Here is a 26,238-nt window from a genome sequence, read left to right on the forward strand (position 1 = left end):
ATTCTGAGAGGAAATATCTACGATAAAAGTTTTAACACACGGCTGGAAAATTGTAAGAAGATGTATTAATAAACACTATTCTCGTCACTTTATTAAATCTCAGTAGGCCTACACGCCCATACGGTTCCAACTGATCGATTGCCCCCCTCCAAGGGTTCTTTATTTCTATTAAAAATAATCTTTAACCAGTTACATCTTAAACGAGTTCAATTTAAATGTGAATATCATCTGCACATTTTCACAAGAAGTCTGATGTCTGTAGACAGAAAAACGCCACGTATGACGGGTCTAATAATGCGTCACATTTTACATTATCTAACTATTGGGGTCAGTAAACTTACACATGTCCAACTGTTATAATCCATCTTCGCTCTATAAACTGCGGGTCTTGATTAACATCAATCAATTCTACACTGAACACCGGGTTCTGAATGGTCTAAACACGATGAAGCTTCATATTTTATATCATCTAACTATTGGGGTCAGCGAACTCACATGTCCGAATAATCCATTTACGCTCGAGTATAAAGTTACTCGAGTATAAAGTTAATACTCGAGTAGAGTATGTCTCTCTCACAATCTGTTCTCCATAGCTTATCAGAGATTAATAGTACTAGTGACTGATCTTATTTCAGTGATTCATGTATCAATATCTTATGACGCGACACCGGCCGGGAACACCGGGTCCGGCTTCCAAAACATCCTCATCAATGATTCGACGCATAATTAGTCATACTCGTCAGTGATTGGATACAAAGTTAGTCATACTCGTCGGTGTTTGGCTAACTGGTACAAAATATGAATATCTAAACTGGATGAAACCGTTTGAACGCGCGTCACGTAGGCATTTGTATCGTATTGTCCGAGAACAATAAACAATGACATTTGACACATTTCACAAGACGATAAATCATCTTCTTTACATCGTAAACTCAATGCAGGTCACTATACGCTAATCATTAACAATACAATATCAATATCATCTCAAACTGGACTAATATTAATATTAATATCAATATCATCAGTTACTGATTAGATACTGAATGTACCTGTTTGTAACGCGCTGTTACAGGCATCTGTGTGAACTGGTGCAAACACGCGGCCACTGTAGTTATAGCATCCGTTGAAAATCAATTTCACACATTCCAAAAATCATTCACCTTTCATTTAACTTTAGATTTGGGATAAAATTATTCCTGCTACCGAAATCTTACAACATAACCCTAGTATATATCACTGGTAATGCAGGACCAGGGAGGCGAGAGTTCCCCAGTGCATAGACTTAGGGAGGTCCTTTTCTCCGGCTGCCCCTAAAATTTAGACTGCGTTTTCGGTCCTGTGAGATCTGAAGCAGGCCTACGTAGACTATTAACTACTTTAGATAATGGTTGAAAATCTTTTAAGAATTATAGGATCTAATTCGTCAAAAAGTCTTCCTATGGCACGTGAGTCTGTTGCTAGTACGGCATTCGCTGAGCAAAAAAGTGGCTTGGAAATCAGTGTTAAAAAGCAGCTCCACCCAGAATAAATGCTATTGCGTTGATTAGAATTATTTATAATAATCTAATGTTGAATGCGTTGTGAAATTTGAATGAAAAATTTCTGTATACCTCGCATGCCACAGTAGAATAGCGAGGCCGTGTTAAAATCTCGACCGTTCAGTGCTGCCGCTATGAATAACAATAGCGGAATTTCTGTGAACTATATACCAGCGACCGGGGATTATCAATGCTTTTATTCAGGGGCCACTGTGGCGCCTAATTCTGTTAGACTATGATATTTTTGAATCCATCTCAAATTCTGAAAAGCTGTAAAAATGATTTTGCTCCAAGCAAAAACTCTTTCTCTCTCTTTAGGCACTGGTCCTAATCGGCCATGTAGCAACGCTGAATAACATGCACTCATCGCCGTCAGTTCCCCCTCCCCCGAGAAAAACAAATGTTTCAATCTTTAAAACTAATTTTGGATACAGGAAGATTATTTTCTATGAATTTTTCAGTGATCTTTTAAAGATTTCGCAATAATTTACCAGTCCGGCCCGCAAATCGGTAATTAGCTTGTCCGCTACGCCCGTTAGAAGTGTCTGGCAAGCGAGTCATATGTTAGTTCACGTTTTCCCCGCTATCGTTGTATATAGGGGCAGCACTAGACGGTCGAGATCTGAAACCCGCGATTTTTGATTGATGTGGCGGTGAATTGTTTCAGGCATTCGCTAAACGCTTAATATCTTAATGAAATTTCTCTGAAATGAGAAATAATTGAAATCAGAATTGCCTGAGTTTCCATGCAGTGGAAATACATCTATAATTCCTTGAACCCGAATTTCTGCAATGACAGGCAGCAAGCACCTCATAGGTTCGAATCCCACAATTATGTAAATAATCTTCGTAATCAAAATAAACTTTTCCTTTAAAACTTCAGTCTTCTTGACGCTTGTTTTGTGATCCTCGGTCAGTGAACTAAAACAATTCAATCACCAACAACTAATTTATTATAATATATATTTTATTCACTTAAATAACACAATAAAGGCAAAAATACCGCAAGTTTTAAATTAAAAGCATTGTCTAAAATGATTGCAGTTTTAGTTAAGAGATCTATATTCTTACAGTACAAAATAAAAGCCACGAGTTTAAGACGACTGGCGTCTGATTGGTACAGATCTGATACAGTCAACCATAACCCCAGTGTACCGGTATATAAGTACTGATTATGATTGTGGCAGTGATAATAGTTCACAAGCCTAGCACTTTAAACTTTATGAAGTAAAAGAGGTATTTTTCCAGGGCTTGTTGTTGTTAGTGGCAAACATGAAATCATGTCTAGAATTGGCAGTGATAGTTGTTCATACCCTGTGAGACCCGAGATCGAAATAGTAACCGGCAAGGGCTGAAACATGTCTACAAAATCATTCTCTTATACTAAACTATCTACCCCCTCTGACCCTTCAGAGTCCGATCTGAGCGCTCGTCCGATTGCCCGGGACAAGTATATTCTCATCAGGGCGAGTAGGTTATCATTATCACTTGTCCCCCGGGCTAGTGCAATTTAATGTCTCAAAGCTTTTTTCCCAATCGATACAACAGTTGGAGTGCTTGTGTAGGACAAGCAGATTTTGGAGGGGGGCAAGTAAAATTTCAGATATACTTGCCCCCCCGCGGGCAAGTGGTTATTATTCCTTAGATCGGACCCTGATAAATAAATAAATACCTAGTAAACTATAAATACATTCATACATCATTGATATTCAAATAGACAGTAGATGGCGCTCTCGAAGATGGTCGTGTATTAGCCGGTGTGGTGGCGCTACTGTTAGATGAGTTTAATAAGCCGATGCTGGAGATTCCGCTATCGAATGTCGCCCTACGAGCAGACGGCTTTCGTTGCCGCCCGCAACCATCACCGCGGCAACAACAACAAACGGATTTCAAGAGACGATCGAGAGGAGCGAGAGATCGCATCCATTCCGGCAGGAAGTGCCACGATCGTAAAATCTTCGGCAGCCAATCGGGACGCTTACTCTGCAACGCGTTTATACAAATAACTACAACAATCGCCGTCGCTATCGGCACGGTAACCGATATAAACGGTACGAATCCGGCGAGACTGAGACCGAACACTAAACCCGGTAAAACGAAAAACATCGCCATCAAATAAAACCCGGCGAACCAGCGATACCGAGCAGTGATCGCTCCTAGTCGCTTAGCAACGCGTATCGGTATACGCCTTAAAACGGGTACCGGATAAAACAATAGAATACCGGAAATATTGAATAATAAATGACAGAGAGCGATCTGTACAGCGGCGGCCATCTTGTCACCGGTAGTAGCGAGAGCGGCGACCAGTCCGGTTGCCGTGGTACCGATATTTGAACCGAGCGTTAACGGATACATGCGTTCTAACGAGATAACTCCGATACCGACGAGCGGCGTCAGAGCAGACGTAAATATGGAACTACTCTGTACGATGACCGTTAACCCGGCGCCGATCAATATCGCTACGTAACCCGTTAACCACGACAACCGGCCGGGAAAATCTGCATTCAACGTTTTATTAACGATCGCAGAAACGCTTCCTTTCAACAAACGGTTCAACGTTTTAACCATCAGAACGAGGCAGACGCACAACATCACCAGGGATACGACTAACAATATACCACCGGCGGGAAGATCGTCTAAACCTGTGAGATTTAATAATCCTCCGGCACCAGCTGCAGCAGCTGCATCGGTCGCACCTGCAAATGTATTAATGATCAATAGAATATACACCTGTACACCTGGTGGGGACACAAGAGGGAGGAGGGGAGGTGAGGTGAGGAGGGGAGGAGGGGGAAAATGAGTAGAGGGGGAGTTCAGGAACAGAAAGGGTTCTTACGTATGCATTGGGGGAGGGGTAAGTGTAATTGTGTACTGTAATGCTGATTTCGGGGCCATCACCAAAACAGAAACTCCCAAAAACAGCAATCGATAGGCAGGAAGGGAGAGGGGAGGAAACAGGGAGGAGACAGGGAGGGAGAGGGGAGACAGGGAGAGGCGAGGTAAAGGGAGGGAGAGGGCAGGCAGGGAGAGGCGAGGAAACAGGGAGGAGAGGGGAGACAGGGAGAGAGAGAGAGAGAGAGAGAGAGGGAGAGAGAGAGAGAGAGAGAGAGAAGAGAGAGAGAGAGAGAGAGAGAGAGAGAGAGAGAGAGAGAGAGAGAGAGAGAGAGAGAGAGAGAGAGAGAGAAGAGAGAGAGAGAGAGAGAGAGAGAGAGAGAGAGAGAGAGAGAGAGAGAGAGAAGAGAGAGGGAGAGGAGTGAGAGAGGAGAGAGAGAGAGAGAGAGAGGAGGGAGAGAGAAGAGAGAGAGTGAGGAGGGAGAGAAACAGAACCTCCCAAAACAGCAATTGATAGGCAGAAGGGAGAGAGGAAGCAGGGAGAGGCGAGGAAACAGGGAGGGAGAGGCGAGAGATAGGGAGAGAGAGGGCAGGCAGGGAGGAAGTGAGGGGCTTTGAACGAATATAATTTGAATTGATTCTTACACTTTGTTGCGGTTTCATTTACTACACCGGATAAATTTGTTGCTACGGTTACATTTTCTGCCGTCTGCTGAAAGAGTGAATTGTTGGACGGCGACGAAATGGAGATTTTACACCATTTCTACAAAAACACAGAAACAGAAAATTTAGAACGACATCAACATCATTCTGACATCACAGGAGATTAGACACCTGCAGAGATTAGACACCTGAAGAGATTAGACACCTGCAGAGATTAGACACCTGAAGAGATTAGACAGAGACCATCAAAAACAAAACTAACTCAACATTTCAAACTAAACCAATAACACTTTTATTTGAATGGAATGAAATACAATTTCATCTCAGAATCGAATATAACTCAAAGAATTATTGAAATTTGAAAAGTAAAACTCCCAAAACTGTTAACTTAAAGGATGAGGGGTCGGTATCATATCTCAGTAGAGACTCCTCAAATTGCGAAAGTCAAAGATCTAGGCCTAATTTACGTCAATTTTGCTTGAAATAAAATCTGAAAAGGTATTTAAACGAAGGCTTAATTTTGTCATAATTTCTGGAAATTGAATTTTTCATAAAAGCCTGGGAACAGTTGGTGAAAAGTTGATTACAGATAAACCGGTGTATAAACACCATAGTAACAACTATCCACTGGTTACACTCTTAAACAACTTTTGAGCAACAGTTTTATCTCTAAAACTGTCGATACTACCGACCTCCTCAGATCCACCCTGTATTGTTGTCTATCTCCTAGTAACGTTACCGACACGTCCTCAAACATTTTTCAAACTGTTCGATTATTCTCTGCGGTTCGAGAGCGTTTTCACCCTCTACGAATCTGATACAGTTATCTGTGAGTCGATTACAGTGATTCGGGTTAAACCGACCGGTAAACGTCGTGAAGTGAGTTTTACCATACGTTTTCAATTTCAATTGAACGACATCTCGATCTTTCGCTCGGGTTCCGTCGTCGCAGACAACGTCGTACTCCACGTTAACGCTGTCCGTTAGTTTATACTCGCGTACGTCTGCTAGAATCAGAGCCGCACCCGCGCCTGAATATGACACCTCTAAACCGGTCGATGACTCGCGACCGACAGCGGTCGACTTCTCTCGACTCGTCGACCACGTGATACCACCTCCGAACGTTTGCGAGACGCTGAACGTCACTCCGCCGCCGAGTCCCAGGAATTTAGACGACACGTCCGACTGGACGGTCAAGGTCGTTTCGAACGAGAACGACTTATCGGTCGACGACGAAAACGAACTCGATTCCTCGACGGAGTCCGTGCCGCCGAGAACTAGCGTGTACTCGCTATCCTCGGAGCATCCCTGACTGGTCGCTATACCGACAACGCGTGATCCCGTATACCGAGCTCTAATCGGATCCAGGATCGTCATTCCCTGCGCGTGACAGTTTGTAAACTGACAAACCTTAAACATAAACAAACGATCCTCTTTATGATTGTCATGTTTACTTCTCATTCCGACAATCGCTCGTCCCGTCGATATCCGCAGTTGAAACTGTTTATCGTATTTGGCCAACCATCCGGTCCAGTAACATCGGTTACCGGCACGCGTTATCAAACTACAACAACGAATCTTCCATCGCCTGTCTTCTTTCTCGTTGTTATGGTAACTATGGAAACCGGTAATAATGCCGTCGTCGGGACAGGTATAATTGACCGGCGAGTCCCAGTCATTGATATAATCCATCCGTCCACGAGCAGGTCTTACTCACGTAACCGGCACGACACGAGATATCGAACAGACGATCTTCTTTACTGTTTTTGTGTTTACTCTTAAACCAACTGACGTATTCTCCGTCTTTACACTCGAAATTCAGCGGTTGATCCCAGTCATTCTTCCACGCCGCGTAAACTAACGCGCAGGAAACCGACAACAATACGACTAGCACCGCGGAAACCATGTTCGCATCTGAGGCAGGACACGCAGCGGATCGTAGGAAGGGGGAGGTTTAGGGGCAGGTGTTTTTTGAGAAGAGGGATGTGAAGCAGGCAGAGAACAGGTGGGGTACTTCATAAAATAAAAATCAATTCTAGTTTAGAGAGAGAGAAGGTTATTGAGTGCATATTCAACATACACGTACTAAAGTGTGAGCCATCGGGCCTTTTTTTCAATAGCTAGGTGTTTACGGGGTAGACCTGTTAAAATATCATTTCGGAGGAAATATAAATTCAAAAAGAATTCCCTCAGTGAGATGAAATCACTTTTTTGAAGGAAGAGGGAACAGGCAATGTCCAAACAAATAATTCTTGGAAAGTTTGAATTCAGCACACTGCGATCAAAAAAGAACCTCTTGTTTTTCAATTTTTTCATCATTCAAGCCAGGATTCTCATTTGACGGCGGTGAGATTTTGTTTGTCATTTCACTTTTCTTTAAGTTTCGGGAGACGGTTCCCGAAACTACATCGCACTCAAGTTTTACTGTTTCCCCTCAAAACAAACTGCAATATATTATTTACCTTTAGAATATGAGCTTGTTTATAACCGGGTCGTTTTGTGGCGATCATTTCAATCACTTGTTTATCCAACTATGGAAATAATAAAGAGAATTTTCATTAAAGAATACCACAGCAGCAAGGTTCAAACTGTCAGTGACCGGACAATCTCATTTCATTACTTCAATGACTTTTTTGATTCCAGGACTAAAATCATTTTATTTGCATTGCACTGAGTGATTGTTATCACTGGAGTTGAGAAGATACATCAACAGACAAGTGAACTAATGTCTATTTCAACTTGACTTGAGAGCATTCCTGGTGGCCTAGCTCAGTCAGTTCTGGTGGTACATACCTGATAAAGGTCTTATTAGGACCAGAAAGGGCGGGCAGCGGACTTAAAACATTTCTTTTTAATCCATTTCTATTGTATTAAAGGATATCCAAAAAGTCTTCACTGAAAGGGGTTAAATGAAGAGAAGTGACTCCATGATTTGAAAGTTTAACAATATGTCTCCATGCCTACCAACTGAAGTTTGGTAGTAGGCATGGAAACATATTGTCAAACTTTCATATCATGGAGTCTCTTTTCTCTCATGAACCCCTTTCAGTGAATACTTTTTGGATATCCTTCAATACATTGAAGAATGGTTGAAAAATCAATGTTTTAGGTCGACTGCCGGTCCTTTCTGGTCCTAATAAGACTTCTATCAGGTATGTACCATCAAAACTGACTGAGTTAAGCCTCCTGGAATGCTCTCAAGTCAAGTTGAAATAGACATTAGTAGCTAGACCTAACCCTGTCCTGTCACACCAGATGATATCTGACCAGAAGCTTTAATTTCTATTGATGTGAGCCACATGCCATTCAAGGACCACGATTTGAAGATCTTTGCGCCCATTGCTTTGAATTGACCTGTTCATTTCGAAACTCTAAGCACCTTCGAGTCCTGGCAGGGATCTCGGGCTTTAGCTACCCGGGCGGTATAACCGCGACCCGGGCACTGGCATAATCCCGGGCCTTGGATTTACGATTGAAATGTAGTTGTTACCTGTACAATCAGTCGAGTGAATGGTTTTGTAACTACTTTCAGAAATTGCTGCTTGGAACCACGTAAATTCGTCAAACTTCCAGATTTTATTATCAAACTGGTTAAACGATACAAATAACCTACAAATAAATATTACCAACTTTAAACATTTCAAACTCTCGAAAATAACCAATATTTCATACCGCATGGAATTAACTCAGAACTCGGGAACTAGAAGTTTAATTAAGATCCCCATTCCTTGCCCTAAAAACTATTGTTAAGAAATTAAAGGCCAAACTACTATCAGCTATTACATTGTCATTTGTTCTCATGATTAAGATTAGGCCTATGACAATACCATAACAATAGAACATTCAAGAGCACAATGTAATGTTTATTCTGAGATTCAAACTTTGTGGTGACTAAAAAAGAGAGCCATTTGAAAACACTGAACAGAGCTTCAGACTTCAGACCAAGCTACTTTTCTAATTCCCTGATTTTAAAGGAAAGAGTCAGAATTCCCTGATTTTAAAGGAAAGAGTCAGAATTCCCTGATTTTAAAGGAAAGAGTCAGAATTCCCTGATTTTAAAGGAAAGAGTCAGAATTCCCTGATTTTAAAGGAAAGAGTCAGAATTCCCTGATTTTAAAGGAGAGAGTCAGAATTCCCGGATTTTAAAGGAAAGAGTCAGAATTCCCGGATTTTCCCTGCGATACAGACACTTACCACTAGCGACCTCTATTGGTAGAAATATAATGACTGATAACCAGTTGAATACGTCATGTACGGTGGCGCCACTGAACGCTCGGCGGAACTCTCCGCGCTGACCGGATTGAGCCATCGATACTATAGTGTTAGTCACACTTGTACCGATATTAGCACCCATAATAATCGGTATAGCCGGTCGGACTTCAAACACTAAAACATGGATTAAAGTATTTCATACAGTTAGTTAGTTTTAGTGTTATCAATTTTGCCGATAACGGAGTCAGGGACCGAGTTTTAGTGTTACTTACTTCCAGACGCGACCATAGTTACAACAATACTCGTACTCGTACTAGAACTCTGTACTAATACAGTTGCTAGGATACCGATCATTAAACCGGCTATCGGGTTACGCATTAGTTCATTGTTGGACATAGCGCCACCTATAGACGAGAAAACGAAGTTTCACTAAAATAATTTACCGATTATGAATCCGCTGATTGAAGCCAATTCTAGGGATAACTGAAGTAAAGACCGATTATTAATCCACGAATCGAAGCCGGTTTTTAGCGTTAACTTACCGGCAGCTTTTCCTGCGACCAATCGGAATGCAGAACTGAGTAGATCGAGCGAACAAACAAATAAATATAACAACATCAGCAGAGCTAAACACAGTCCGCAAACCGTGAAATAGTGTTTCATCCGCTGCGAGTCGCAGCCAGCCGTATCAACCACTTGTGAGTCATCGTTGTCATGGTTACCAGTGTCATCAGTAACATCTACAAATAAACAACAATTAAACGATAAAAAAATCGGATCAAAACAAAAACAATTAATAGTTTAATTGTGTCACTGTTGAATTCAACAAGATTCTGAAGAAACACATTTCACTCTGATTTCTAAACATTGTTAGGCCGACTGCCTTTCATTTCAACAAAATACATAAATCACATCTACAAAGCTTGTAAGGGTCAGCAGCAGGGTCAGGGTCAACAGCAGGGTGAGGGTCAGCAGCAGGGCCAGGGTCACCAGCAGGGTCAGGGTCATCAGCAACAGGGTCAGGGTCATCAGCAGGGTCATGGTCATCAGTAGGGTCAGCGTGCGCTACGGTCAACCAGATCATTTCACTATCTAGTAGGCTACCACCAACAAAAACAATAGATCTAACAGAAAATGCTGGAATCCCAGTTGTTCAGACTTTTTTCTGCCTCCCTCCAGACCCAGCCCCGGCCCACTCAGTCCCAGTTCAATCTAAATCACCACATCCACATAGGTGTTGTACCCCACAGGGACTTTACACAGGATTTTGACCCCAGTATCCTAGGTGTTAAATATAAAATAGTACCAAGGATACTGGGGTCAAAATCCTTGTGTCGAGTCCCTGTGGGGCACCTCAAATTACTGCAGTGATGTTACAGATTTTTCTTGCCAATTCTATTATAATCTGTTACCTCTTAATGATTCAGATAGAACCTGGAAAACATCTCTGAAATGTCTCTAAAGGCCTCCAATTTTGGAAAAGTTTTTTGGGGGAGGCCCGCCAAACAACTGGGACACTGTGGTACAATTACCACTCAAACCTGTTCTCCTTTACCCCTCAAACTATGATCTCTAGTCTAGGGTGAGATTAAGTAACGTTGTGTGTTTTATATTTTCAATCTTTTTAATAAACAAATTCTATAGATTTTAAAATTTCTTTTAATTTGTATAAAGTGGTTTTTAATCTTATTACTGGACACTGTGCGAGGGTAGGGTTCGATCTAACCACTTGTCCGATTGCCCGGGACAAGTATATTCTCATCAGGGCAAGTAGGTTATTATTATCACTTGTCCCCCGGGCTCGTGCAATTTTATGTCTCAAAGCTTTTTTCCCAGTCGATACAACAGATGACAGTGCCACAAATCGGACTGCATGTTTAGGGCAAGTTGCTTTTTGAGGAGGCAAGCGGAATTTCAGATATTCTTGCCCCCCGGGCAAGTGGCTTTCATTCCTTAGATAGGACCCTGCTGATACTGGATTGATGCTAATTTGACCCCTGCCGCCGGCCTAGTCTAGTACATAGCCGTTGTTCCTCAGACAAACAAAGTCGTTGTAGGGAACCAGTAACTACCGCCGCCAGCCCTGATAAAAATTCCACACAAAAAGGCATACACACTAGCTGTGACACTACACTACGCACCAGCAGCTGCAGACTCATCCCCAATGATGTCTCCTTCTTTAACTTGATCAATGTCCTCCTCAGCAGCATCTATCATCATCTCAATCAACATTGAATCATCTACCTCCTTCTCAGCTTCATCCTTTACTACTGCCACTGGTCCAGCCGGTCGCGGGATGGCGGGAACCGGCTCCGAGAAGATGGAGTCCTCCTGCGTATCAGCGATTAGATCAACATCTCAAATACAGGCAAGGGGAGCAGCAGAGCGGCTTGGCTTTACTATACCTTACACAGCTGTGCAAGTCTACTATTTTTATGTATAAGTGAGAAGTCATGTAATTCGCCGTATATCAATACGCCAGAACAATTATGGGGGCATCAGTGACTGTGACAAAGAGGGTGAAACACACATAGAATCAAGAGGATAGGGATATATTTACTATACCTTACACAGCTGTGCAAGTCTACTATTTTTATGTATAAGTGAGAAGTCATGTAATTCGCCGTATATCAATACGCCAGAACAATTATGGGGGCATCAGTGACTGTGACAAAGAGGGTGAAACACACATAGAATCAAGAGGTGACATTGGTGACAGTGACAATGAATGACACTACACCACTGATATGGCGATGTTTAATGGAATTAGATTTAATTCATTGTTATGAACTCCAAAAAATGAAAAGAAATACGTGTTGCAATATTTCTATTAAAAGCCCAAATTTTATTTACAAATCACCAGTTCTATAAAAAGTCCATGTTTGCATTTACAATTATTCGTTTGATTAAACAGAAACAGATATTAACATTTTATTAACAACTAAAGAAATTATCTATTTACAACTATCCAAAATTCAAATAATCTAAATACTTGGTTAACAGTCAATCACCGTCAATTAAATAGAAATATTAATCACAAATTAAGAACACATTCACATAGACCTACCAACCTTTATTATGGTACATTTATTTGATTTGATTTGTAAATTTTAGAAACGTCTTTCAAAAAATGCAAAAAGGGATCTTCATCCCCAACACGACATCGCCACAAATAATGTCCAAGATACGAATCGAAATGGCCCTTCACTGTGCCATACTTCGGGAAATTCTTCTTAGCATGTAGCCATTGATTCTCTATGAGATTTGTACACGCGTTTGTATCCGGATCTACAAACGTGACACTATGATTAACGGTCAAATTAACGGTTGATTTAGGCTGGAATACGCTTTCCAGCAATCGCTCATGATTGTTGTTCCCGGTAGTATCCACTTTTCGATTATCGGTATCAGTGTATCACTATCACGTTTATCGACACTGACCATAAACACATTCTTATTATTTCCTCTCTCAATGCCGCCGAAAACCCATTGCCCATCGACGCATCGTCCTCGGTTGAATTTCCGTTTTCCGAACTTGCTTTCATCGATTTCCACTACTTTTCCTGGTCCGCCTATGGCTTTACAATTGTCAAAAACAACCAGTTCGCAAACTTCACGGAAAAAACTAGCCCAGTCGACAATTGTTTTGCTGGATAAGCCCATTTCAGTCTGTATAACGGTCTGCTGTACTCCGCGCGATAACCAATACGTTATTTCTAATATCTCTGCGATCGTTAAGTTAGATTTAGAAAACCAACTGTCGGCTCGAACCGACTTAAACCGTTGGTGCAACACACTATCAACACGTTTTCGGCAACTCCACCGCCATCCTTCACTCGCAGATTTTTTGCTGACGTCCAATGACAATTTCATTTCATCATTACAAACCGGACACTGACGTGAAGCTGCAATCAGATTACGATCCATTAACCAGTCAATAGTTCCACGTCTTGTATTCATGATTGTTCCAATTAATTCTTTATAGGTGATGACTTTTTTCTTATCGTCTCTCTCATAACTACAAGTCCAACTATCATCATTTTTCAATTTTTTACTTTCTGGCGAAATCATGTTTGTAGTTCCAAAAATGAGCCTAGTGCCAAACTCCATATTAGCCAATTTTTAATTCGACCGTTCATAACCTTTCATTTCGGCTCATTTCTATTGGCCAAACTTTGATAACAAAGTATTATGGAACAATGAACGGTAAACAGGTTAACCGCAAACAAATGTGGAAATATGATTACCACTAGTACTTGTTCAGCTTCGTTGAACAATGCATTGATTTCGATTTCTTTATTGCTTGTATTCAATATACCATGCATTAACACATTTGTTAGTGGGCTGCAGCCGTTAGTACAGGGCCTGTAATTATCAAAACCACTAGTTTTAAAATCCTACCTCAATTACTAATTACCACTTTAATTTCGGTGTGACTATTTCCTGTCAAAGTTGCCTGTTTAGAATCTTGACCCAAGCAAATCGAATTAAGTACTAGCACTAAAACCCTAATTTGTCATTGTTTCTGCAATTGTTTACCGATACGTTGATAGTCAAGTTTCATTGACGCACTTAAATAGGCCTAACCATTTTCATTGGTTAATGAATTATTGAATAACTAACTGACCATATAAAATGGTCATAATTTGTTCAATAGTTCACAGTTACCTTACTTTCCACGCCATGGCTAGTAAACGTTTTTCTAAAAGTAGTATCTTCAAACTATATCAGAGTGCATATAAGATCAAATTCCAATGGGATTTAATATTACCTCCGGATGTGCTAGATCTGCTGAAATTATACGACAGAGCATACAATTGCAACTGTGATATTGCAATTCCGACGTTGTTAACGTGTATTGCGTCGATTGCTGGACCAAACACTCGTGTCAGTACAAAAGATGCCGGGTTCATCAGTCCTTTGAATAGCTACATGATGATAGTTGGTGATCCTGGATGTGGCAAATCGAATTGTTTCGAGCGGATTATCGAACCGTTTTCGGATTACTATACCGATGCAAATGCAGGAAATAACTTCATTTTGGAGACTTATTCTGTAGCCGGGGTACAGAAACACCAGGCTTTAAATTCTGGTTATGGACTTATCACGTCGGACGAAGGAGGTAGACTCCTCAAAGCTATTAACATAAAACAGAAAAATGGCGAAACTGAACGTGCGTTGCTTTGCAAAATGTGGGGAGGTCGGGGAGATACTTCAACTTTATCCAACGGACAAAGAGGATTCAATAAAACATCAATGTCGATGAACGTCATGGTTCAGGCCGAACCACTTTTAATGGAACTAGTGCAATTGTGTCGTGGGGACGGTTTTATAGACAGATTTACATTCTGTGTATGCAAACCCGAATTGCATCAACCTGAAGAAAACGTTAGAGCGCATCGCGAAGTGATGAACTCCCCCTTGAAAAACGGGTTCAAAAGCATTCTGCAGTCTGTGTATGAAGTACACCTGAACAATAAGGTGACATACACATTATCTGATGAAAGTGAGAATTTGTTTAATGAAATCAGGAAAGAATACATCGATTACCTTCAACGCAGATACCACGAAAATATTGGTAAGTTGCTGAAACCATGGTTTTACCAATGGTCTTTAATCGTAAGGCTATGCATTCATTTTTACGTTTATTTTCATATTTCAGAAGAAAACCAAGAACAGAACGGCGATATATACGTGGCATCGTCAAAGGATGCGACGCACATATTTCGGCTTGGTGCGTTACTGCATATATTCGTTGAGGCGATGATGCACACCATAAGGAGATCCGACAATAGATTCACCATTTCAGAAATTATTCCAATGCAACAAATGCAAGCTGCGAAAACACTTTTCAGAACAATGCAGCACCAGAAAGCTATATTTCTCGAGGTATGCATTCCCCAAATCAAATTAATTTCATCACGTACGAAAAATGCATTGGCGCTAATCACTGAGAACCAATTTACTGCTCAATGGGTCTTAATAAAAAGTTCATTGCCCACACAAATTATTAAACATTTACGACAATAATAACTACCGGTTAAACTAAATTATTTTTTCCATTTTGATTTACAGGCAGTGGAACATCACAATGCTGTAGATTCAATACACGCGCCTCGCGTGTCATCATTTCCGCAAAAGATATCGAAGGCTTTGCTTTCGTCACAAGGACCCGTCACATCTGTACGCAACATTCACAGAGTTGTGAAAAGCTGTCTAGCAGAACAAGTTAAAGGTAATTATTATTGTTAGTACTAGTCAAACGTTTTATAGCTTCATTTTGCTGTTATTTTGGGCCGTCATTGACGCTGCCATAATCGATGAGCCTCATAATCCTCTTTTACTATCAGTTTCTAATTACTGAAACTTTATTTCAGGCGAATTACTGCAGTTGACCGAACGAGGATTCGGCCGAATTTACATTCTTGGAAGATCAGTATTCTTCATGAAACCGCATCCGGACACCGTGCAACTTCCTGAATATGACGATATTTTCAATTCTGGAATCGACATTCAGCATTACAGTGAAAATTTCTCAAAGGATTGTTTACCTGAATTTATTACGCATTTACCAAAACATTACCAGCATGAACTATTGTAATTACATCTATCGGCCCCATTTATACTATACCCCATTGTGAATAATATTATACCTTATTCATACCATAAGAAACTTACTTGAATAGCGATTAATAGTTATCACATTGTCACTTTTGAAAAATTTTTCAATGTAAATATATTCGATTGGAATAAATAATTGAGTCCTAATAGTGATTAATAATTATCACATTTTCACTTTTAAAAACTCATATGGCTGGCTGTTTTCTAGACATTTCTGCATGGTTTTCTTGGATGCAACTCAACCATTTTGGGGGGAGGGATGCGGAGCTGGAAAAATATCCCCGGAGATGTATCCTAGAGAGGTCACTGTCCCCGATGTCACTCTATGTCACTGTCCCCGATGTCACTCTATGTCACTGTCCCACCCGATGTCACTCTATGTCACTGTCCCCGATGTCACTCTATGTCACTGTCCCCGATGTCACTCTATGTCACTGTCCCCGATGTCACCCTATGTCACTGTCCCCGATGTCACTCTATGTCACTGTCCCCCATGTCACCCGATGTCACTGTCCCCATTGTCAATGTCATAAAATGTCAGAAAAAGTAGTTCCACATTTGAGTAAGAGAGTGAGAATACGTTACATATTTATATATTCTCAATTGCTGTGTAAGGGATAGTAAAGGTGCACCAGCAGAGCAGCTGCACCGATATTAAATACATAATCCGTTTGATAAACTTACCTGATGATCCATAGCAGCAGCAGCGGCAGGGTCAGAGCTGAGATAAACAGCCCGTATCACCATCTCTCTCTAACTCTCTGTGGTTGGACTGTCAACAGTCACTCACCGCGGCCGCGCGGAGTGTTAGAGCGCTATGAATCATTATCTATCCGTATTTCACACTTTCATCAATAAAACTCTACTTTATTTTTATATTTATCTCGATTTCGCTGAAAATTTTACGAATTTCAAGAGAGAAATTGCTAAAAATCGTGATTTGTCAATAGAACTATTTACTACGCGTAAAGAGAGCGCGCGTAACAGCTGCAGTGATTGGGTGTCTAGCTGATAGCTGATTGGTCGAGACACCGGGGAGAGCCCAATAGTGAAAACACGAGTGATGAATGAAGTGAAGATTGATGACGTCATCAACAATAACGGGATTCCGGGTCAATTAGTGCTCGCCGCACCTGCTTTTAAACCCGTTCCCAATCTCTACGGGTTCGAATCCCACATTATTCAACAGACAATATATTTTTTTCATATGGAAATGTTGATTCACTTTAATCTTTACATAAGATCGTGCCACTCGTCGCCAGCAAAAACAACAAGACACCAAAAATTCAGGTTTCCGGATTAAATTTTAAAATCTATTCTCAGTGAGGGTCGTCTCTAACCAAGAGATTGCTTGTGTCACTCATCACCAGCAAGAACAAGACATCAAAAATTCAAATACCCTGATTGAGAGTATAAGATATCCTCAGTGAGGGCTGTTTCTTATCAAGAGGTTCCTCGTGTCACTCGTCACCAGCAAGAACAACAAGACACCAAAAATACAAAATTTCCTGTCATTTTTTTATTAATTGCGATTAATAATTTTTTAGCACAAATCAAAGATATTGGAAGCATTAGTGCCTGCACCAGCAGCAGTCGCAGCAGCATCAGCAGCAGTCGCAGCAGCAGCATCAGCAGCATCAGCAGCATCAGCAGCAGTCACAGCAGTCTCACCGGCAGCAGGTTCCTTAGTAATATCCTGTATTCTATTAAACTCTTTAAATTGAACACTGAGTTTATTCATGACTTGTTTATGCGTCAGTTTACAACCGCTTGTCGTCTGCTGCTGTTGTTTGATTGCGCTGTAGTGATTTTTAACGAATAAAGCGAATTTATTCGGAGTTTTTGTCTCGGTACGTTTCAACGTTCCGTCTTTTTTATTCAACAGACATTCGAATTCACCGCCGCAAATACCGCAAATAGATTCCTTTACATTCAATGATTTACTGTGACGATTTATCCTGGAAATATTCAAACAATTTATTATGATACGTCGTTGACAGATAGGGGGCGCCCTTTTATATCCAATCAATCTCCACAGTCAAATACAAAGGATATAAACGGACACTGATTGATTTTAGGCGCGATTTAGTCATTTCAACTAATCTCCCTGACTAAAAGCATTTTTTTTTAAATAAAATTCTGGGGCCAGTTGCTCAAAAGTTGGTTAAAGATAACCGGCCGTTAAATACCATAGTAACAATGAAATTTCAATTGTCACCATATCAACTATCCACTGGTTAACTGTAACCAACTTTTGAGCAACCGGCCCCTGAGGTTTCTGATGTGGGGGGTCAGGCCGGGAGGGGATTAAAGAGGCCGGGGAGGGGATGTGAGAGGCCGGGCAGGGGATGTGAGGGGGCCAGGCCGGGGAGGGGATGTGAGAGGCCGGGCAGGGGATGTGAGGGGGCCAGGCCGGGGAGGGGATGTGAGAGGCCGGGCAGGGGATGTGAGGGGGCCAGGCCGGGGAGGGGATGTGAGAGGCCGGGCAGGGGATGTGAGGGGGCCAGGCCGGGGAGGGGATGTGAGAGGCCGGGCAGGGGATGTGAGGGGGCCAGGCCGGGGAGGGGATGTGAGAGGCCGGGCAGGGGATGTGAGGGGGCCAGGCCGGGGAGGGGATGTGAGAGGCCGGGCAGGGGATGTGAGGGGGCCAGGCCGGGGAGGGGATGTGAGAGGCCGGGCAGGGGATGTGAGGGGGCCAGGCCGGGGAGGGGATGTGAGAGGCCGGGCAGGGGATGTGAGGGGGCCAGGCCGGGGAGGGGATGTGAGGGGGTCAGGCCGGGGAGGGGATGTGAGGGGGCCAGGCCGGGGAGGGGATGTGAGAGGCCGGGGAGGGGATGTGAGAGGCCGGGGAGGATGTAAGGGGGTGAAACTCACTTGTAGCCGCACTTGAGGCATCTATATGTATATTTGGTGGCGATCTTGTAGTCATGGCAACGTTCAATAATAGGCAATTCCGGGAAGATATGATTAGCTCGAGCAGCCCTGAAACAACAGAGACATGGAGAAATAAAAACACAGTGAAATAGACACAGAGACACAGAGAATGTGATGAAACTAACCAACTCTTCCAAACACGACCGTGACCATCTTTAACTCCATTAACAATCCACACAGCAGCATGACACAATTCATGTATCAGAGTATCACGAGTTCGATCTGTAAAATAGTATTACATTACACGGGGATCACTGGAGGAGGGGAGGGTGGGGAGGGGAGGAGGGAGGGGGAGGAGGGGAGGGATGTGGATAGATCCACACAGCAGCATGACACAATTCATGTATCAGAGTATCACGAGTTCGATCTGTAAAATAGTATTACATTACACGGGGATCACTGGAGGAGGGGAGGAGGGGAGGAGGGAGGGGGAGGAGGGGAGGGATGTGGATAGATCCACATAGCAGCGTGGATAGATCCACACAGCAGCATGTGACCACCGGAAATCAGTACTGATCAGTAAAGCGCCCCCTAGTGGTATTTTACCTGGAGTATCGCAGACTTTAATCGACAGTGAGATGAGAGCGATTCTTCCGAGACGTTTAATCCTATCCTGATACCGAGGGTAACATAATCCAGCGGATTTAGTTAATCTGACGTTCCATTCTACAGATACCGTATCCACTGGGAACTACAACAATAAACATTTATATCATTAACAATCCACCACGCGCCCAGTTTCACGCGCCCAATTCCACACAGCCAGTTCCACGCGCCCGGTTCCACATGCCCAGTTCCACACGCCCGGTTCCACATGCCCAGTTCCACACGCCCAGTTCCACACGCCCCGTTCCACACACCCAGTTCCACAGTTTATACCTGATTTTTAAAGATTGTTTCACAAAATAAATCCATCAATTCAGTCGTCAATTCGTCGCGATGTTTCACAAAATTCTTCATGTATCTGAAAAAAAAAAAAAACAACATTCAACAGTTTTCATTGTTGCCTTTTAATTTAATACAGTTGTTGGGATCAGAATCTCGAATTCTGAAATAACCATGCGTTAGTTTCTTGTATTTTAGAAATCTTTTATCTAGGACCAAAGCCTCAATTTTTACATGACAACTTTTTGTATTTAAACCTCATTCCCGAGTTATGAGGTCATCTTCAAGGCCTTTTAGCGCCTAGTTTTGCCGCTAGGTGGTGCACCAGGCAGACAGCCAGGCAGACGACCGACAATAAGGGTCATACGGTTACCAATAGCAACTCACTTTTCAGCTTTCGGATGACGTTTTTGACTGTCGACCGTCGAGTCAAGAGACTTCAGGAAACTGAACGTTTTACACACACGTGACTTATCTGAAAAATAACAATATTTGAAATTTGAATTCACTGATTTTTAAACGTTTGTATCCTACGCCTTCACTAGTTATCCCGAGATTAACCTAATCCCGGTTTACCTATATTCGGCGGAGTAAAGCTGTAGTAATTGTGATTATTGTCGTTGTAAATAAACCCGTAAATTTCGATGAGTTTTCGGTAGGTTTTCGATCCAGTTACCCGAATATAATCTCTGATATAGTCCCAGAAATCATCGCTAGGTGGCGTCGGTGTATCGAACTGCCAGTCATCGAGCGACCTGTTTTCTGGACGCGGATCTTTAAACGGTTCGTAAACATATTTCATCAAAGAATTATCGACGTGATTTTGCGACGAACATCTGAATTCAGATTCGCGTTTTTCGATTTTGCGAACTTTGCCAACGCCTCCTTGATCTGCGGTGTTTATAAATTTCCTCCAAGTCCGATCGCATTCCAACCAATTCCCTCTTTTACGCTTAGCCGAAGCGCCGTAACACCTGGTTTCCGTGTTAAAGTGTTCTCGATACATTTTGTGGAGCGAATTCAATTACGATAAAGTTTGATGATAAAATGACGAGAAGATTTGGAACCCGAAATATATTCCTGAATAATTCACCTCAATTCTGTGATTGAAATAAATAGATATCGACGAATTAACAAATTCAGTCATAGCTTTTTTCAAAATCTTCCCTCAGCCGCGACTATTCCATGACATTTTTAAAGGAAGGAAAAATCCTTGACTTTTCTAGTAAAGTGGCCGCCACCCAGTGGTATTACATGTACTCTAGTACTAATGTCTATTGCAACCTGACTTGAGACCACATCAGGTGGCCTAGCTCAGTCAGTTTTGGTAGTACATACTTGATAAAGGTCTTAATAGGAACAGAATACATTAGCAGTCGACCTAAAATATCGTTTTTTAATCCACTTTAAACTGTATTGAAGGATATCCAAAAAGTCTTCACTGAAAGGTGTTCCTGAGAGAAAAGAGACTCCATGATTTGAAAGGTTTACAATATGTCTCCATGCCTACCAACTGAAATTTGATACGTAGGCATGGAAACATATTGTTAAACTTTCAAATCATGGAGTCACTTCTCTTCATTTAACCCCTTTCAGTGAAGACTTTTTGTATATCCTTCAATACAGTTTCAAATGGATTAAAAAATGATGATTTAGGTCGACTGCCTGTCCTTTCTCGTCCTATTAAGACCTTTATCAGGTATGTACTACCAAAACTGACTGAGCTAGGCCACCCGGAATGCTCTCAAGTCAGGTGAAATAGACATTAGTGTGACCAGTCACAGTGTGAAGTGTCGCACGACACTGGATCTCAACGGTTCATCGGTTTCATTCACACTACCAGCGAAATCAGTCAAATCAGCGAAAATAGACGGTTATTTTTACCTGGTTGTTTATATCGAGAAGATGTAATTTTCGGCGGTGCTGTTTGAGGCAATCGGGTTTGTTTAGTAATACACGGAGTTTCTACACAATAGGGCAGCCAATCATCTCCCGAGCTGACATCATCGACTCGCTTTGTGACATCATCGACTCGTGTGGTGACATCACCGTTTTGCGAGCTGACTTCAACAATCTCCCTGAAATAAACGAACAACGTCAACCAAAGTTTCCACATGATATGAACTCCAGGACACAGTTTTACAAACAGGTTTAACTCCTAATTACAACTATTTAACATCAATTTAACATCTAAGGTAAGCAGGGTCCGATCTAAGGAATGAAAGCCACTTGCCCGGGGGCAAGCATATCTGAAATTTTGCTTGCCCCCCTCCAAAAGCTACTTGCCCTACACAGGCAGTCCAATTGGTGGCACTATGATTCCTTTACTGAAAAATCTTCCATTCTATCGCGAAAACGAGAGTGTTAAGAAATCCGTTGTATCGAATGGGAAAAAAAGCTTTGTGACATAAAATTGCACTAGCCCGGGGGACAAGTGGTAATGATTACCTACTTGCCCTGATGAGAATATACTTGTCCCGGGCAATCGGACAAGTGTCTAGATCGGACACTGGGTAAGCATCTATGGTTTAGGGTAAACAGGGTTTGGAGTGAGCAGGGTTTGGAGTGAGCATGGTTTGGAGTAAACAGGGTTTGGAGTAAACAGGTTTGGAGTAAACAGGTTTAGAGTAAACAGGTTTAGAGTAAACAGGTTTAGAGCCTCCCCTTCAAATACAAACCTCTCTTTGTAAATCTCTTCTTTTTCTTCGATTCTTCTCGTTGTTTTTATATAAAAAGCTTCATCATCATCGCTTTCATCTTCATCGCTCGTATAGTAATCATCGGGAACAATGAAACTATCATCATTCATCTCATCATCATCATCGTTATCGCTAGGGTTTCGATTCACTGTTTTCACAGACGTTAAAAACTTCTCAAAATCATCGTCATCCTCATCGTCATCGCTACTGACAACAGCACGATGTGTGAGGAACTTAGTTACGTAATCAGCGGTCGTCTGCTGCTGATTGACGTCTGCTGCTGATTGGTGTAATATCTCACCACCAGGTGGCGATGGTGCGTCGTATGAATCGATACTAGATCTAAACTGAGTTTTATTTAAACCGTTTTTTATCAAATGTTGTGAAAATGTATTTAAACTTTCCGGTTGATGAATAGTGAATGAATTTTCCGGACTACGGCGTGATTTCTCCGAACTACGACGTGATTTCTCCGGACTACGGCGTGATTTCTCCGGACTACGGCTTCGTAAAACGTTGGATTTTATAACAGTTTGTATTTTTGATGCTGACCGATTTGAAAATGTAGCGATATCTGCCAACAATTCATCGTCATCGTCCGTTAACCAGTCTATGACATTTCCACGGTTACCGGCACAACGGCTATTGTTGCCGGAATTCGAGCCGGCTTCAGGGCTATAGTACGTTCCGGATTCCGAACTAACGGAGACAGCAGCCGCGTCGACACCAGGAGCCACTGTAATGCCGGTATCGTTACGATCGGTTGTCGATGGCGACTCAAACGATACTTGTAACGATTTATCGTGAAATTGAGTTAGATTTGAATCGCTGAGACTTCGACTCGGAGTCAGTCGACTGGTCGATTGACCGTTCAGTCGACTAGTTTCCTCATTGTCGTCAGTGAGTGATATTTGGAATGATATTTTACTGCTCACCGGTGACATCACGTGTAAATGTAATTTCTTCTTAGACGGAGTTTCCGCCATCGTTGTCGCTGCGGTTTTACCGGTGTCATTGTTGTAATCGGTAGTCGCCGTAGTTACGACCGGTTGAGGTAAGTTCATGGTAACCGAGCGACCGTCGATGTTTATATCGAAATTATCCTCGAAATTCGTCCTCATTTCGAGATGTTGATTCTCGGCATCCGTAAACGAGTTGATCAGAATCGATTGTTTGTTGCCTAGCGACGATTCACCGAATTCTTTCACTTCATTGATTCGCGAAAAACAAACGCTTTTAGAATGATTAACGCTGCGTGCTCCAGTAGAGGGCGTTGTTAACGGTGTGAAGAGCGGAGTACTCGTCTTATGTGAAGATATACGCGACCGTACAGCATCTACTCTTGGAGTAATACATCCTCCAGTTCTGTCTAAGCCTGGAGTAGTGATTCCTCCAGTTCTATCTACTCCTGGAGTAGTGATTCCTCCAGTTCTATCTACTCCCGGAGTAGTGATTCCTCCAGTTCTGTCTACTCCTGGAGTAATGATTCCTCCAGTTCTATCTACTCCTGGAGTAATGATTCCTCCAGTTCTGTCTACTCCCGGAGTAGTGATTCCTCCAGTTCTGTCTACTCCTGGAGTAGTGATTCCTCCAGTTCTGACTAAGCCTGGAGTAGTGATTCCTCCAGTTCTATCTACTCCTGGAGTAATGATTCCTCCAGTTCTGTCTACTCCCGGAGTAGTATTCGTTTCCAGCTGTTTTCCATTTGCGCTGATTGATAAAATTTCATTCGCCAAATCATTGATATGAGCCAACCGAACAGTGGCGCCATCTGCTGCTGGCTGAATAGTGGTGCCATCTACAGCAGGCTGAACAGTGGCTCCATCTATAACCTCTAAAGGAGTCTCTGGTATACACACTGAACAGTCGATGACCTGATGTTTAGAAGCTCGATTCTCTTCATTCTCATCATCAGTATCTGGAACTAACGTTACAGGTCTACACTCCGTTTCTAAATCATCAACCTCGTCTATATCTCTAAATAAAGACTGCGCAACACGCATGGGTGAAGGTCGCGCAGTTGAAGGTCGGGTAGATGAAGGTCGCGCCGGTGAGGGTCGTGCAGGTGAAGGTCGCGTCGGTGAGGGTCGTGCAGGTGAAGGTCGTGCAGGTGAAGGTCGCGCCGGCTTCTGTTTCTTTGTAGGTCGTTTTTTTATTTTTGTGATTTGAAAATCGTCATCACTATCGTCAGACAGCCACAGCGCGTACAGCGGATCAGATGGATCTATTTTCGGCAATTCTTTCTTCTTCTTTGTCTGAAATAAATAAATTCTAATTCTATAAAATCTTCCGCTGTGTGAAATTTTCCAATTCGATTTCAAACTGATTTTTTACCGGTTTTATTTTCTTGGTTTTTTTCCCGATTTTTTTCGCTTTCTTTCTAATTTCGTTAGATTCCGTTTCCGTGACACCCGTTTCCATGACGCCCGTGTCCATGACGCCTGTTTCCGTGACGCCCGTTTCCATGATAACCGTACGATTTGATTCTAAAAATATCGATGTAAAAAAATAGGCAACAATATTTTAGTTTGATTAACGCGATTCATGTCTGGCACTGGGTGGGTTCACTATAGAGCCATGGAGATCACCAGGGGCCGGTTGCTCAAAAGTTGGTTATAGTTAACCAGTGGATAGTTGATATGGTGACAATTGAAATTTCATTGTTACTATGGTATTTAACGGCCAGTTATCTTTAACCATCTTTTGAGCAACTGGCCCCTGGACTGCAAGGATACAGCTCCCCTGCTGCTTAGCCATGGAAAGAAGGTTAGACAACAATCTACTCAAAATAAGGAAAGGAGGGAACAACAGTAAATTGTCAAATTACAGTGTTCGATCTAAACACTTGTCCGATTGCCCGGGACAAGTATATTCTCATCAGGGCGAGTAGGTTATCGATTATCACTTGTCCCCCGAGCTAGTGCAATTTTATGTCACAAAGCTTTTTTCCCAGTCGATACAACGGATGATAGTGCCACCAATCGGACTGCGCCTGTGTAGGGGTACGGTAATAATAAAATGTTGAATTGAATTGAGTTAGCCGGACCCCTGTTAAAATAATAATTTTAATGGCTGTTGGCAGGTTGCCAGCCGATAATGAAGCGCTAAAACTGTTTTCACTAATTCGAACATGAAGTCGACGAACAGTGTCGATAAAATAGGATTGATGTCTGTCTGCAGAGTTTCCAGAACCTGTCATGTCAGGTCTTAAGACCTGACATGACAGGTCTGACCTGTCATGTCAGGTCCCGAAAAAACCCAAACTCATGACAATATTTGACGAAACGGCGAACGAGACGAGAGTGCTAGACGAATGGAAGAACATTTTGAGTTGAATGAATATTCTGACCCGTCGTTAATATCGAAAATGATTCAACAATAACGATAAGGAAAATGTTCTGACAAATAATTCATTTGAAAGGTTGATTTATAAGAAGAAAATATTTATGTGTAAACTATGACTTATTTCTGTATTTAAGGGAAAAAAATAAGTTTTAATTTAGTAGATGAATTAATTAATGTAGAAGTAAGAGCACATTATAAGAGAATATTTTCGCTAGATGAATCGAGGTCTTGATATTTCGTTTCCGCAATAAGACACTGAAAATTATCTGCTCACTATATCACAGTTCAGCAACACTCCTCACTGTCATCAGTCATGAAGTCTCACTATTTATATTCATTGTCTTTATGATGTACATGTAAAAGAGCCGAATGCAATATAGAAACTGATTTTATTGAGACTGATTTTAAATCTACTCATCAATTTAAAGCATGAAGTTTTTTTTCAATTTATACCAGTTTTAATGCAGACCTGTCACCTCAGGTCCCGAGAAGCTCTGCAAAATGGCGCG

General features: G+C 42.0%; 2 protein-coding genes across 2 annotated transcripts; both read right to left on the reverse strand.

The window, feature by feature from the left end:
* Window positions 1-2,518: 2,518 nt before the first annotated feature.
* LOC141906801 (sodium-dependent phosphate transport protein 2A-like) lies at window positions 2,519-16,639 on the reverse strand. Its single transcript, XM_074796182.1, has 9 exons — window positions 16,551-16,639; window positions 11,387-11,576; window positions 9,788-9,985; window positions 9,518-9,649; window positions 9,228-9,419; window positions 8,524-8,642; window positions 7,496-7,564; window positions 5,016-5,133; window positions 2,519-4,234 (listed from the first exon to the last, which is right to left on the reverse strand). The coding sequence occupies exons 1-9, from the start codon at window positions 16,611-16,613 to the stop codon at window positions 3,231-3,233; spliced, it is 2,085 nt and encodes a 694-aa protein (XP_074652283.1). The 5' UTR covers window positions 16,614-16,639; the 3' UTR covers window positions 2,519-3,230.
* Window positions 16,640-17,379: 740 nt separating this feature from the next.
* Window positions 17,380-25,411, reverse strand: LOC141907482 (uncharacterized). Its single transcript, XM_074797138.1, has 10 exons — window positions 25,212-25,411; window positions 24,719-24,870; window positions 22,364-24,639; window positions 21,570-21,763; window positions 20,073-20,160; window positions 19,680-19,764; window positions 19,347-19,491; window positions 18,926-19,022; window positions 18,741-18,848; window positions 17,380-17,824 (listed from the first exon to the last, which is right to left on the reverse strand). The coding sequence occupies exons 2-10, from the start codon at window positions 24,848-24,850 to the stop codon at window positions 17,410-17,412; spliced, it is 3,540 nt and encodes a 1,179-aa protein (XP_074653239.1). The 5' UTR covers window positions 24,851-24,870; window positions 25,212-25,411; the 3' UTR covers window positions 17,380-17,409.
* Between the last annotated feature and the right edge of the window lie 827 nt (window positions 25,412-26,238).

Source organism: Tubulanus polymorphus, chromosome 6 (genome assembly GCF_964204645.1).
Source record: "Tubulanus polymorphus chromosome 6, tnTubPoly1.2, whole genome shotgun sequence".
Lineage (NCBI taxonomy): Eukaryota > Metazoa > Nemertea > Palaeonemertea > Tubulaniformes > Tubulanidae > Tubulanus > Tubulanus polymorphus.